At 41.4% G+C, this 15,569-nt stretch overlaps 1 protein-coding gene across 1 annotated transcript in view; it reads right to left on the bottom strand.

Moving 5' to 3' along the window:
* The window catches only part of MGAM2 (maltase-glucoamylase 2 (putative)), an 84,515-nt gene that overhangs the window by 31,437 nt on the left and 37,509 nt on the right, over positions 1-15,569 (bottom strand). Inside the window, exons 20-31 of the mRNA XM_078059656.1 lie at positions 15,201-15,325; positions 14,244-14,332; positions 13,409-13,452; positions 9,386-9,553; positions 8,057-8,212; positions 6,707-6,928; positions 4,765-4,919; positions 3,565-3,733; positions 2,912-3,008; positions 2,302-2,414; positions 1,716-1,841; positions 43-171 (exon numbers count right to left, since the gene is read on the bottom strand). Coding sequence (XP_077915782.1) covers positions 43-171; positions 1,716-1,841; positions 2,302-2,414; positions 2,912-3,008; positions 3,565-3,733; positions 4,765-4,919; positions 6,707-6,928; positions 8,057-8,212; positions 9,386-9,553; positions 13,409-13,452; positions 14,244-14,332; positions 15,201-15,325 — 1,593 coding nt within the window. The remainder of the gene's footprint in view (positions 1-42; positions 172-1,715; positions 1,842-2,301; positions 2,415-2,911; positions 3,009-3,564; positions 3,734-4,764; positions 4,920-6,706; positions 6,929-8,056; positions 8,213-9,385; positions 9,554-13,408; positions 13,453-14,243; positions 14,333-15,200; positions 15,326-15,569) is intronic.

The following is a 15,569-nucleotide window of genomic DNA, read 5'->3' as shown; positions in this document are numbered from 1 at the left end:
ACACAGAAACAGAAAATGGGCGCTAATCTTCTAAATACTTACCAGAATGAGAATGAATCTCATGCCATCATTCTTCATTTGCTCAATCAGGAGGCCGAGGTTTTGGAAGCTGGGGCTGAGAGTGAAGTCCAGCTTCCGGTCCATGTAATCGATGTCTACATGCTGGACATCCTACAGGAAGGAGCAAGCAAGATGCTGGGGATCCCGTGGCAGTATCCCTCAGGGCCCACAAATGGCTCTGCCGGCCCCAGCCCAGGCCCCTCCTAATTTGTCCCATACCTTGCTACACTGACTTTTCAATTCTGATTGAAATTGCTTTCTGATTCCTACATACGGATCACCTGTCCCCATCCTTTTCCTTCTGTTCCCCCAATTGGAATTCTCTCTCCTTTCCCTCCCTCGATTCATTTCTTTTCCACTCCTCAAATTTCAAACTGGTGAGCCCATCAAACCAAGTGCTAGTTGAATGTTCAAGGGTAGAAAGCAGGACTTCCCTGAGAAACAGAAAAGTGTAGCTTTATTTTCCCCCCTCCAGTAAATCTGATTGGATTTATTCACATTTAGAACTATATTATTGTATAGCTTTCTAGAATGTGTATATTTCTGCCATTCCATTTGACTTGATGGTCCATGAGATGAGAACCTTGTCTTCCTTTTTCTCTAAACAGTACCAACCCAGACTTCTGCATGTGAAAGTCACTCAATCCAGGATTGGTGAGTGATGGCTAACGTGGTTAATATCCAGTTGAAAAAAAGAGGTGCTTCTTTTTAGCCTGAAGAGGATAATCACCCATATTGTCTTAAGATTCTAGGTAAAACTTGTTTGGGGAGCAGAGATTTGTGCAAAAGCCAAAGCTTGGAAAAGAATAAACCAACATATTATTAACACTGATCACCTTGGTGAGGTAGATCTCTGGAATTTTCATCTTTTAATTTTCCAACTTTTTCTAATTTACATTTAATAAGTATATGGTAGAGTAGTATATAAAAATAAAATACTTAAAGCCTGGATGAATATTTCATATTATCTTTGATGAGAACATCATAACACTTTATTCTCATCTTCCAGTCATTAATTGTCCTCTAAACTCTCAGGAAGTGGACTGAAAGCAGAGAAAGAGCATAAGTGATGAGAAACTGATGATTACAGAGGAGGAAGGACATGCTATCTATGGACTTCTGCTTGTTGACAGCAATAGCCTACACTTCCTGTGGCTTATGAAGGGGTCTACATTGTCATTGTGTGATATGCATATGTGGTTATGTGTGCTTTAGAGAGGGTGAAGACTTGATTTTAACTGCTTTCTTTCATACTGTCACTTTATATCCATCCTCTCTAAGAACAATCACAATATAATCTGGGGTTGTCATCCTCGTGACATGATTCTCACTTAGAAGTTCCCAAAGTCATGGCTTAAGACCAGCCATGCCTACTGCAGGATATTCCTGGCAAAAGGCAGTGAGTAACAATATCCCTCAGTCACACTGCCAATTACTGAAGAATTAATGCAAATTTCAATTTTGAACCCTTGATTTAAAAGGGTGGCATGAAATAAATTTAAAAAGCATTGTATTCCATACAAGACTAGCTCCACAGCTACATTTTCCTATATTGAAATAGTCATCAATAGTTTCCCTGAAGACATTTTCAATCTATAATTAGGCACAAATTCCCATAACTAATCAAACCACGGACTGAGTGGGGGAATTCATACATAGGGAATCTGGGCCGCCATCATTGCCTCATACAATTGGGAGATCTCAGTATCATTCTGGTATCCGTAGCGACTTAGCTGGAATCCTAAGGCCCAGTATGGAGTCATTGCTGGCCGACCAATCAACTAGAATAAAAAAGAAAAATGGATCCAGGAAGAGTTTTGGGGAAAGGGAAGAAAAGTCTTATATTGAAGCAACTTGAGCACTTCTACTGAGCACTGTCCAATCTAAGAGGCCTCGCTCAAGAAAAATCAGAAAGTCAAATAAATATGGAATGACCATCAGCATGCAGAATGACAGAAAATCTCCTGTGTTCTGGAGCTTCCACTCTGGGAAGGCTGAGAACTCAGGGGCTATTACTGATTAGAGATTCTTAGGATGCTCAGCAAATAATTAAGAGACACGTGTGGCATCTCTATGCCTTTATACCTGTAACATTAGCACCTAACTTCAGGAAAGACAGCAATAACGTAGTAGGAATACACAAGAGACACAGAAATAAAAATCGACCTATCTCAGTGCTAAGAACATGGTAATACCCAATAAACATTTGATTGTTTATCAATGCATAGAGTGAATTCTAACCTCAGTGTATTGTTGAGTTACAAGCTCAGGGGTTGGCCCCAAAACCATATAAAAGTCCAAAATCCCTCCTGTGGTGCGGTATGTTAGGGCAGGAGTGGGCTGGAATGACACATCTGTTAAAAAAAAAAAAAGAAGACAAGGAGTCCTTGGAACTATACATCACCCAGATAGGAAATCTGCCCTCAAATGTACTCTTCACTCTCTTTCTTTAAAGCTCTCCTTCTCTGGAAAGTTTTCTTTCATGTAGTGGAGTAGATGGGTTTACAGGTACCCCAAACATAATCTTAATCTCAACATCTTGTATCACTCTGCGAAAGGAAGTTAAACTGTCACAGTAAAAGAAGGTCATGCAATTTGGTCAAAATTTTACCGCTAATACCTGGCCTAAAGTTCTTCATAAATCTGGAAGGAAGGAAGAAAGGAAGGAAGGAAGGAAGGAAGGAAGGAAGGAAGGAAGGAAGGAAGGAAGGAAGGAAGGAAGGAAAAGTCATAGTTTATCTATCCCATTTCCCTTGCCCTTGAATTTCTCTATTTCTATTGATATTCCAGATCCCAGGAAAGGGGTCACAGCTAGTTATGGTGGTACCCAGGGAACGTGCCTCTGTCTTACCCATGGCATTGCTGTTTAGCAGGAGCACGCCATGGGCGCTGCCATCCTCCTCCAGTGCCATGTAGTAGGGGTGGACGCCATAGGAATTCTTCTTGTACTGGGAGAGCCATGGGGGAGAGTAGGCAGTAATCAAAAAAAGAAATACTCGAAAAGTTGTTTCTACATCATAATGCAAACAGCAAGCTCCTATTCAATATTGAAGATTCAGCATAATGTCACGTCCTTTATAAAACCTTCCTTAACCTTCCTTTCCACCCCAAATAAAAAACCAGGTGCCCTCCCCTTCCATGTCTTCCTCGTTTATTATTATGTAATTCTATTATAGCACTGATTATACTGGATTACCATTAATTCTGCATCTCTCTCTCTTACTAGCCTATAAGCCCCTGGAGAACAGACAGCGTTTTATTACGTAAGACATGTACCTGACACACAGAATATACTAAAGAAAAGTTTATGAAGTAAAATCCATAGTCCACAGGAAAAAATATGTTAGGGACAGAAGGAGCATAACCTGTGGCCTATTTCATCTGAGAACAGAATTTATCAATATAAGGTGAAGCTGATTAATAGGGCACTATACACGTACATATGGATTAAGATAAGTTTACACGGAGAGAAACTGATTGATAGTCTTATTCTTCTGTGCTTACCGCTGGGGGCTCATCGCGAGCAAACATTCCCCACGTGGTCCACTTTATATTTCTTCTGAAAGCTGTGTGCTCCGTCTCCCCAAAGCCATAGATGTACTGAGAGGGGAGGCGAGTAGAAATGGAGAGGAACATGTCGTTGAAGGTGAAGCCAGGCAGCTGAGAATCCCAACTGCAACACAAAGGCATACCTCCACATTGTACTGATCACAGGCCAGAGCAAGCACGGGGCCCATTTGGGAATTCTAGTTGATTCTGAAGCCTCCTAAAGGAATGCACAGCTGGATCCAGGTTCAAATACTGGCTGAAGACACAGCTCGTAACAATGGCCATGACTCACTGCCAACGTTCTGCGTTTGCATTTTTATTCTGTGGTCTGCAAGGCTGAGAACTCTTTTTCTGCGTCATGGGCTCCTTGAAGGCAAGAACTATGTCTCACTCATCTCTTTATCTCTAGTTATCATTGTCTGGAGTATCAGTTTGAATACACGTATGAATAAATAAGCAAGGTCTAAGCAAATTTCCCAACAGAAAAGGGTGAAGCTCTTCGAATGACTTCTCTTGATTGGCCAAAGGACTTCTTAGCAAAGAATGCCACTGACCAAAGTTAGACATGCAGTCAAAGAGAGCCAAAGGCTGTCTACATGTGTGCCTACACGTGATGGTTTTTACTTGGAAGGGGAACTTCAGCCCCAGGCAAAATCCAGACCTTCACTTCATTCCATTCAGCAGCAGGACAAGGGATGAGAAATGACAACTCTTTTCACATTTAATATTGGGAAAAGGCTTTAAGTCTACAGAGCTGATTGTAAGAAAGTGTTTCTCTTTCCTTAGTAAACATTCCCTCTCTCCTGAGTCTTCTGTTATTTTGTAATGAGGCTATATAGAGCTGATTTCTATCCTAGGTTATCTGTCATGCTTATTAAAAAGAGTTTTCTGTTCTACTTAACAAGAACAATGAGTAGAACATGCATTTTTCTTTTTTCTGAAATCAAGCAACACTTATTTTAAGCCTCTTATTAATTTTTCTTGTTGAGTTAGTGACTAGTAGAAAATAGAGCAATAGATCTACTCCCTGTTTAACACACATACACACACACATACTTACATTGTCTCTAAGATTAATATTTTATGTGCATTAATCAGAACCACCATAATTAGACTTAGAACCACTTTAATGAGAACTAAATAAATAGTGCTTACATCACAGTGCTGGAGCTTTTTCGTCGAATCTGGATCCCAAAAGGATTGTTCTGAATCATGACGTCATACAGACGGTCCTCAGGGGATCCAACTGGAGAGGGAGGGGTGTTCAGAGTCACTGGGACCTCGTACCTTTTGTTTGTGGAATCAAAGATCTAACAAGAAGAGAGAAGGAAACTTTCTGATGGAATAATCTTAGACCTAAAATCCCTCCTGCCAGCTCATATAATTCAGTTCCCATGTTTTCTGGCCAGTTTGAATCACATTGGGAGGCATCAAATATCCCAAAGCAAATAGAAGTGAAGCCCCCCGACCTACAGTGCCCAATATGGATCCTGAACTCCAAAATGCCTCAGAAATACCTATTCAGAAGCAGGGAGGACACTTCCTCTAAATAATTTATGAATTCAGTGTATAGAATTTCATGGATAGAATGTGTGTGTGTGTGTGTGTGTGTGTGTTTATGAGTACGTGAATATGTACGTGCACGTAATTGTGTTAAGATTATGTTTGGGCATGTATGTATATGTCAGAAATTAGAGAACCAAGTTTTTATATGGACTCAGATCTTACTGGTTGAGCTTTCAGATGCTTAAGACAAGTTTTGCCCGTAGCCCTGCTTCTTAAAATTGTGTTTCTCAGACCCAAAGCAGCAGTATAACCTGGAGGCTTGTTAGGAATGCAAAATCTCAGGCCTTCCTCCCCTCCAACTTCTGAATCTGAATTTTCATTTTCACAAGATCCCTGGAGTGATTCCTCCAACACAGTGTGAAAAACAATGTTTAGAGTTGGTTGTCCAAGGTGGTACTGTCACTGGTGAGACCCCCGTGACCCCCTGAATTCAAGGCTGACCCCTTGAACTCAGGAAACTCCTAGAAGCTTCTGCCTAACTCTAACTTTTTCTTTTAGAAACTAACTATGGAATTGCTGGAACAGGAAAAGAAACATTTGAGGAGAGGTCTGTGTAGATGGCACAATTACCTCCGCTTCATTATAATGTTAAAACCCCCTTCTGATACTCATCCCAGGCCCTAACAAAAGGAGCCTGTTTACCCCTGTTGGGGAGTCACTGGCTTTGGAAATCATTCCCTGAAATCTCCTTATTGGTACACATAAAGATGACCTTGTGAGGCAGCTCCGCCTACTGCAGTCTCTGTCTCTAACTCACCCAGCAGTGGATCCACCAGGCACTTGTGGCCATTGAATGCTCTACAGGTGCTAATCTGAATTGAGACTTGTTATAAGTGCAAACTGCACACCAAAATTTGAAGAGTTAGTATGAATAAAAGATTCTAAAATATCTCAGTAACTGTTTTTGGATTACGTGGTGAGATAATATTTCAGCATGTTAGTTTGATTTTTTTCAAATACATTTTTAAGAGTGTGGCTATTAGGAAATACATGTGGGTCACGTTGTACTCCCCTCAGAGCAGAGCTGTGGATCTCAAAGTGTGGCCCCTTCCCCCACAGCAGCATCAGCATCGCCTGGAAACGTGTTAAGGAAGCAGACTCTCAGACTGGAAACTCCAGGGCAGAGGCCCAGCAATCTGAACTTTAAGGAGACCTGTGGGTGATTCTGGTACTCTCTGAAGTTTAAGAACCACTGCTAGAGAAATAACTCTAACATTGGAAGTGGGTCAATGCCACTTGTATGAGTTTCCCATGGAGCAGACACATTTTTTCACAGGGCTAAGAAGGGGTTCTTTGAGGACACTTATGACTGAGCACTTGGCAGTGCAGGACATTCACAACCCTGGTGGGTCCAAGGTCACATCCTGGTTCTACCATGCTCCTAAGTCTCTGACCTTTACCTCTCTGGGCCATGGTGCCTTTGTCCATAAAATGATGGATTTGGACCAACAGTGTTTCAATGACTTTCGTCCACATGGAGCTGTAAGAACTCTGTGTTGAGGATCAGAACCTGTACCACCTTGGAAATTACCTTGAACTGCAGCATGTTTTCTGTGTGGTAGATCACGCTCAGCTGGAGGAAGCTGATTGTCGCCGAGAGAGAGCCAGAGGCAGGGGCTGCTCGGGCTGATTCTGGGGCCCCCAGGTGGGCAAGGTTTGTGGTGATGCCCGTAGGCAGGTACTGAATGTTACTGGCGGCATACCTAGGGATGGTGTCGTAGTAACAGGTGGGCACGTCAGGAACAGTTGTGTACTAGAACAAGAGGAGAAATTCTCCATCAGCTTCTAACACCATACTTCGAGGGTCTGATTCCTGGAGAAGTTGGTTCACACAAACAAAGTCTCTTACACCATGCCCGTTATTATGGCTTGAATTATGATCCCCCCACCCCCATAAGATGTGAAGTCCTACTCTGGTATCTGTGAAAGTGACCTTATTTGGAAATAGGGTCTTTACAGATGATCAGGTTCAATGAGATCATTAAGATCACCCTAATCCAATATGACTGGTGTCATTAAAAGGGGAAATTTAGACACAGAGACAGACCTGCACCCAGTGAGATCCCCATGTGAGGAGGAAGGCAGAGATCGGGGTGATGTTTTTATAAACCAAGCAAGACCAATGAGTGCCAGAGAACCTCCAGAATCTGGGAGAAATACATGAGACAGATTCTCCCTCCCTTTTCTTAGAAGGGACCAACTCTGCTGACACCTTGATCTCAGACTTCTAGCTCCCAGAACTCTTGAGATAACAAATTTCTGTTGTTCTAAGTCACCTAGTTTGTGGTACTTTGTTGTGACAGCACCAGGAAATGATTTAAATCCATTTAAAAAACACATGCCCATTGGCCTCCTCTACTGGGTGGACAAGGAAGGGTCAGCAGTAAGCCTGATCTGGAGACTGGAATCCTCAGACAGGCTTCTGCTCCAGCATTCTCATTGCTGCCATTGTGACCTTGAGGAAATCTCTCTGGCTTTCATTCTATTTTTCAAATGAAGACAAACAGTCTTACCTTACCTTCCACAAGGACTCTCTAATAGATGGAAAAAAAAAAAAAAACCACCTCACTTAAAATACTCAATGCACAATGCATACCCAACGTATTATTGTTGTGTTAAAAATAAAAGTGGGATTTTAAATGCTGTGGTTGGAGGAAAGACAGAGTGTCTTCTGATTTGGGATATCTGAGGAAAACACTGATCACTTCTCACACGGAGTTGGCAAAATAATTTATCAGTTGACATAGTGTCATTTTCTTTCTGAAGGATGATTACTCTTCAACCCAGCAACATTTGGGAAGTGTTTTCTAGGTGCCTAATTATTCATGGGACAGTTTTTCCAACTTCTGCTCACTGTGGTAATCTGTTCACTGATTATTACCTCCCAAAGGCACCCCCGCAGCCTACACCTCTCCTCAGAGACAGCAGCACCCTCAGGGTAGCAGTTGAATTTCTCCAGGTCACTGACTGGAAGTTTCCATTCAATGGAGAATTCTTGACCGAGTACCAGTCCCTTGAGATCACTGATCTTCACCACCTGAGGAAGGAGAGGCCACACGACAAATACGGTGAGGCTGAGCCACCCGGCTAATGTCCTTCCCTGATGATCTGGAAGGGGAGCTAGCCCTTCATCCACTTTGTCATGGGATATTTGGAATATTATTTTTTATCCTCTGGAGCTTTTGACCTCCCGGTCGGGAAAATGAACTTGGCTTATTCCTGACCTTTCTCACCTCATGGAGTCACTGTGGAATGTTGAATGGGAAGGGCTTTCATCATATGAAGGAGTACAGATCACAAGCAGGGCTGTCTTTGTCAGACTCACAGCCCTCTGGGTGTGGTGCTCACACATTGTAATAATGATGGCAGTAATAACAACAGTTAAACTTTATGGAGCATTTATAGGGGCCAAGCACTGTGATAACCACTTTATATGCATTATCTCCATCAATCCTCGAAGGTAATCCTATGCTACAAATAATATGGCTATCTTCATTTCACAAAATAGAAAACTGAGGGTTAGAGAGGTTTAATGCTTTGCCCAAGATCTCGCAGCTAGGAAACAACAGAGCTAGGACTGGAATCCCATTCTGCTTAGTACAGAAACCAGGCTCTTATTTTTTTCTATCTGCATTGTCAAAATGGAAGGGGGCTGCCCTAAGAGATAGTGAATTTCCCAGCACTTGAAATAGTCAACTAACAATTGGAACCTTTTGTTAAAGATTAGCATGTAAGGGACTCATTCAGTAAGGGCAGAACTGAATTACCCCTAATGTTCTATTCAACTCTCCTTTTCTGTAATGGTATAAAAGTAGTGTGTCAACTGTGTCTCAAACAGAGTCTTTAACTTAAATGAGTAACTTAAATACTCTCCAGAACTAGGCCAATGTATTGAATTATATTTTCACTGTATCACATCTGGAATCTGCAGGTCTAGTCTTAAATCTGCCCAGAGAAGAACTGCCTTGCCTCAGGGTCCCAGCTCCCACTGTCTTCTTTAGTGTTCTGATACAAACCAAGCTCAGGAGTCCATATTTAGCATGCATATGTTTCTCCTTCTGCAACTGCCCTGTGGTATGGTAGATTTGCATGCAGCAAGCCAGCTGTCTCTGTAACTGCCCAAAGTCAAAAGAGCAAGGGAGAGCTGGCTGTCAGAATCTTAGCCCAGGGCTTTTGACAAGGGCACCGCAAGGATGGAACAGTCTCCCACCTTTGATGAAACATCGTAGGTAACATTTGAAATGGAGGTGGCAGAATTACTAAGTAAGACGGTAAAATTGGTAGGTTGCTTGTCCATTCCCAAGATTATGATATCTGTAAACATGAGGTTGTTAGGGTCTGTATAGTTATTATTTGTAATATTTGCCTGTAGACGGTTCTGGAAAAACAAAACCACAAAAACATGTGTTTAGAAACCAGATACAGCACCAAATACCCCTCAACATCTTGCTTTCTGACATCTGAGGTATGTCTTTTATCTCTGAAGTTCTAATTGGTGCCTGATGATGGTCCCCAGGGAATTTGCTAACCCAGACTCTACACGGTCTTCAATCTTTCAGTAACATTTCATGTTTGCTTTGGTTCACTGGTTATTTACTGATTCCATTGCTCAGGAAATATGTTCCTGACATCACAGAATTTCCAAGTGGACAAAATGGGTACTCTTAAACAAAAAGACACCAGCACACACACAGACCTACTGGCATACAAAGATGAAGACACACACACAGAGTGCCTAAATATTTTTTTTTTCTTTTAATGATAACGAGGTTAGGAGCTAAAATTTATGAGTGTTTACTCTGTGCCAGGCATGGTGCTAAGCATCTTGTTCCATTCCGACAGCAAGTTGTGAGGCTGAAGCTAAAATGAGCCCATTCTTGAGACAAGAAGACTGAAGCCCCAGGGAAGCAGACAACCTTCCCATGGAACCAGAGTTCAAAAGTGATGAAGTGTAGCTCTGACCAAGATGGAACTGAAGACTGAAGAAAAAAAAAAGCGGAGGACACTTTGACATTTAAAAAGATAGTATCTCTCCTTTTTTTTTCCAGTGCTGGGAAAATTGGACAGTCACATGCAGAAGAATGAAACTCAACCATTCTCTAACACCATACACAAAGATAAACTCAAAATGGATAAAAGACCTCAATGTGAGACAGGAATCCATCAAAATCCTAGAGGAGAACATAGGCAGTAACCTCTTTGACATCGGCCACAGCAACTTCTTTCAAGATACATCTCCAAAGGCTAGTGAAACAAAAGCAAAAATGAACTTTTGGGACTTCATCAAGATAAAAAAGCTTCTGCACAGCAAAGGAAACAGTCAACAAAACAAAGAGGCAACCCACAGAATGGGAGAAGATATTTGCAAATGACACTACAGATAAAGGGCTGGTATCCAAGATCTATAAAGAACTTCTCAAACTCAACACCCAAAAAACAAATAATGAAGTCCATAAATGGGCAGAAGACATGAACAGACACTTCTCTGAAGAAGACATACAAATGGCTAACAGACACATGAGAAAGTGTTCATCATCATTAGCCATCAGGGAAATTCAAATCAAAACCACATTGAGAGACCACCTTACACCAGTCAGAATGGCAAAAATTGACAAGGCAAGAAACAACAAATGTTGGAGAGGTTGTGGAGAAAGGGGAACCCTCTTACACTGTTGGTGGGAATGCAAGTTGGTACAGCCACTTTGGAAAACAGTGTGGAGGTGCCTCAAAAAATTAAAAATAGAGCTACGCTATGGCCCAGCAATTACACTCCTGGGTATTTACCCCAAAGACACAGATGTAGTGAAAAGAAGGGCCATAAGCACCCCAATGTTCATAGCAGCAATGTCCACAATAGCCAAACTGTGGAAAGAGCCGAGATGCCCTTCAACAGATGAATGGATAAAGAAGATGTGGTCTATTTATACAATGGATTACTCAGCCATCAGAAAGGATGAATACCCAACTTTTACATCAACATGGATGGGACTGGAGGAGATTATGCTAAGTGAAATAAGTCAAGCAGAGAAAGTCAATTATCATATGGTTTCACTTATTTGTGGAACATAAGGAATAGCATGGAGGACACTAGGAGAAGGAAGGGAAAAATTAAGGGGGGGAATCGGAGGGAGAGATGAACCATGAGAGACTATGGACTCTGAGAAACAAACAGGGTTTTAGAGGGGAGGGGAGAGGGGGGATGGGTTAGCCCGGTGATGGGTATTAAGGAGGGCACGTACTGCATGGAGCACTGGGTGTTATACGAAAACAATGGATCGTGGATCACCACATCAAAAACTAATGATGTATTGTATGGTGACTAACATAACATAATAAAATAAAATAAAATAAAATAATAAAAAAATAAAAAGATTAGGGGACCCACAAGCGTGCCCAAGTGATTTTTTGCAAAGGTGCAAAATTATGTAGTGGAGACCAAAGAGTCTTCAACAAGCGGTGCTGGGACAGTTGGCCATCTGGAGGCCGAAAGTAAAACCTGCGCCTCAATCTCAGATCGTGTATAAAAATTAACTCAAAGCAGATCACAGACTTAAATGTAAAAGGAAAAACTAAAATTTTTAGGGAAAAAATAGGAGAAAAATATTCAAGACCTAGAAATAGAAAGAGTCCCTACAGTGGACACCAAAAAGCATAATCCGTAAAAGAAAAGAAATGATAAATTAGACCCATCAAAATTTAAAACTTTTGCTCTGTGAAAGACTCTGTTGCAAGAATGAAAAGACATGCCTACAGACTGATAGAAAATATTTACCCACCATGTATCCAACAAAGAAGTCCTCCCTAGAATGTATAAAGAACTCTCAAAACTGAACAGAAAAATCAGCCAGTCAATGAGAAAATGGGCAGAACTGGACAGACATTTCACCTAAGAGAGTATAAATATACACAGATGGCAAATGAAAAGATAGTCAACATCATTAAACATCAAAAAAATACAAACTGAAACCATAATAACAGGTCATTACACCCTTATCAGAAGAGCTAAAATTAAAAAAAAAAAAAAGTTGTGACAACATAAATGTTGGTATGATGCAAAGAAACTGGGGTACTCAAACATTGCTGGTGGGAATGCAGAATGGTACGGCCACTCTAAAAACCAGCTTGGCAGTTCCTCACAAAACTAAACATGCAAATACTGTAAGACCCAGCAACTGCACTCTTGGGCGTCTATCCCAGACAAATGGAAACCTGTCCATGAATGTTCATAGCAGCTCTATTTGTAATAGCTATGACTGGAATAATCCAGATACTCTTTATTAAGCGAATGGTTAAACAAAAGGTAGACATCTATATCTTGGAATGCTATTCAGCAACAGAAATGAATAGACTTTTAATATACAACAACTTGATGAATTTTGAGAGAATTTTGCTGAGGGAAAAAAGCCAATTCCAAGCTTATATGCTGTATGATTCCATCTACATCACATTCTTGAAAGGACAAGATGTTCCCATGAGGGGAAACTGGGTAAAGGGGACAAGGGAAACTCTCTGTATTATTTCTTACAACTGAATGGGGCTCTATAATTATCTCAAAATAAAAAGAATAGATTAAAAAACAACATGTTTTCTTATTCTTCATTCTTCCTTTCTTAAAAGAAAGGAGAAATAAAGGAAAGAGATACCCCACAAATCTCCACCCATGCACAATCAGCCTTCTAAGAAAATCAAATTAGAATTCTCACATCATCTGCTAGCATTACTGCCTTTCTTCCCCTCGGTGCTCTAGAGGGAGAGATGAGGGAAGTGTTGAACTGTATCTTTCTGTATCTTCCAACCTCTCAAAACCACCACTCAATACCTGTGTCCAAGGCAAAGTTTTGTGGGCTGGAAAAGAAGGCCATTATGGAAGAACCTCATAAAGGCCCCATACCACTCGTCACCCCTACCCCCATCCCACACATACTTGTACCCCACTCCCCCCCATCCCCGCCCCGCCAAGGACACATCTCAGAAGCCAGGACTCATATCAAGCTCAGAGACAATGATTTTTTTTTTTCCAGAAAAAAACCCAAGTTCTTCACTGAAGCCATGCTAACTTGAGAGGTTTATATATCTAACATAGATTAAAAACTTTCATTTTAACTCTAGTCCTTTCTGGGGCCATTAGGCATGGCCCCTGTTCCACATGACCAAGCATTATAGCAAACCAAAAACTCAAAACACCATCACAGAAAAGAGCATACACTGTGTGTTCCTCAAAAACAGTACTTACAGAGGTGACAGAAAAATCATACAGAATATACTTCTTTTCAGCATCTAGAAGAGAAAGATAGAGGAGTACCCATTATTATAGGAAGCAGAGGAGCTGTGCGGTCATGCTTTTCTCTTCTTTTTCTCTGCCTACCCAGGTTCTGCCCCTTTTTGCCAAACCTCCACCAAGTTTCCTGGGCCACTTCAACCAACACTCACTGCTTCGCCCTCCAAACTCCCATGGCACTCTGTGGTACCATTTTGCTGGCATTTAAAACATTGTGACTTGCACTTATAGTCATCCACATGTATATTGGATCTATCCTGCTGGACCAGGAGTTCCTCAGGGGCAATGCCTAATGCCTACGTCTTATTCATCTTCATATCCTCTGCCTACAGTGCAATAATAAATATCCAATAAATGCTAATTCTACAGAGGGCAGGGTTTTTTTTTATAATCACAGACCATAAGCTTATGTCAGTTACTTCTACGGGAATCTTACAGTGGAAAAGCATTCTATACAAATTAGATACTTCCCCCTCAATAGTAACCAAAGCAGTATTTTACAAATCTATTAACAAAAATGTATTATTTGGTATTGGTAATGATACCCAAAGAAGAGAGTAATTAAACTAAACCCAATAGTGTCTGTTGCTTTGGTAGTCAATAACATACGAGTTGCTCATCTGAAGTCTATTTTAATGCGTTGTGCTTGGCTAACCAAACTTCCAGAATAAATTGATTCTAAGCTTACAGAAATCAGCACCGACGATAATAGGGTTAGTGCCATACTGGACAGCCTGCAATGACTAGTTTCCACTGAGAACCCTAGGGAGGGGGTCACAGGGAAGCCTACCTTTAGATACACCATCATCCCAGTACAGCTCGCCCTTTGCCTCTCTCTTGTAGTCCAAGGCAACAATGAGTCCCAGGGAATTCTTTCGACTGTAAAAAAGCAACTCTCAGTTTCAGAGAATGAAGAAAGCTTAGAACTTTGTTCAACTAGCCCCTTTCATGCCTCAGGATGAACTCAGATGAACTCAGAGTTGAACTCAGAGTTGACCCCAGAAATAGAGTAGATATTGACATCCTTTGGAAACATGGATATTGGGTGTAGATAGACAGCAGAGGTTGGTAATGAATGACCATAAGAAGAATGATAGAAGGAGGCAGTTCCTGCCAAAGACTGGGTTTGTGATACTAGTAACAATCAGCACTTACTGGGCGCTTACCATGTGCCAGCCATTCTTCTAAGTGTCCTATATACAGTAAGTCATGTCTATTATTCCATTTAACCTGCCTTATGACACTAAAAAGTCCAACTATTGTCATCCCCAGTTTGCTCATGCTAAGCAGCAACACAGAGAGGACGTTGCCCATGGCAACACATGGTAGTGATAGAGCTGGGGTCTCTACCTGAACATTCTGGCTCTTGACCTTGGAAGCTATGTTCACTTCCATGTGATAACTCTTACCTCTTATTTAACTTGAATTCTCTCATGCCCAAGAAAATCTATTTGAAGACAGTTTCTGGTCATAGGGAAATCCTCACAAATGATTATTTTGACTGTTCTTAAAATCTGATTCAATTCCCAAGTGAAAGACTCTAGAAATGTGAAGGAGCTGAGGCCACCTTATGCTAAATGAACATGAAGGTACCACTTTGGGGCTGACCTTGAAAGTAGGGGAGAGAGATTCCTGACTGGAGATGTTTTCCCTTGACTTAACCACTTTTAGTGTCCATTTGCCTGTCCCATAACACCCTCCCTTGGAACGCCAGGGCAGTCACACCTTAGAAGAATGAGGAGTTTACCTGGCCTCTGTGGTTATGTTGGGTTGTTGGATGGGAAATATGAAGCCCCCTCGGAGGTGAAGTCCTATCCTATCGAGTGGCAGCAGCATCTCCACCGATTGTTTCCTCCACTGGATGGCTACCCCCTAACCAACAAAAGGATAACAGAGCAGATAAGGGACCACTGAACTAGGAGCGACTGTGCAGATCATTCTGGTTCAGTTGCCTCATTTAAAATATGTCAGTCAGAGCAAGACAAATGCTGTATAATTTCACCCATATGTGGAATTTAAGAAACAAAACAGATGAACATAGGGGTAAAAAAGAGAGAGGCAAACCATAAAACAGACTCTTAACCACAGAGAACACACTGAGGGTTGCTGGAGGGGA

The sequence above is a fragment of the Halichoerus grypus genome, chromosome 12 (genome assembly GCF_964656455.1).
Source record: "Halichoerus grypus chromosome 12, mHalGry1.hap1.1, whole genome shotgun sequence".
Taxonomy (NCBI): domain Eukaryota; kingdom Metazoa; phylum Chordata; class Mammalia; order Carnivora; family Phocidae; genus Halichoerus; species Halichoerus grypus.
This window is presented reverse-complemented; position numbering and strand designations above follow the sequence as displayed.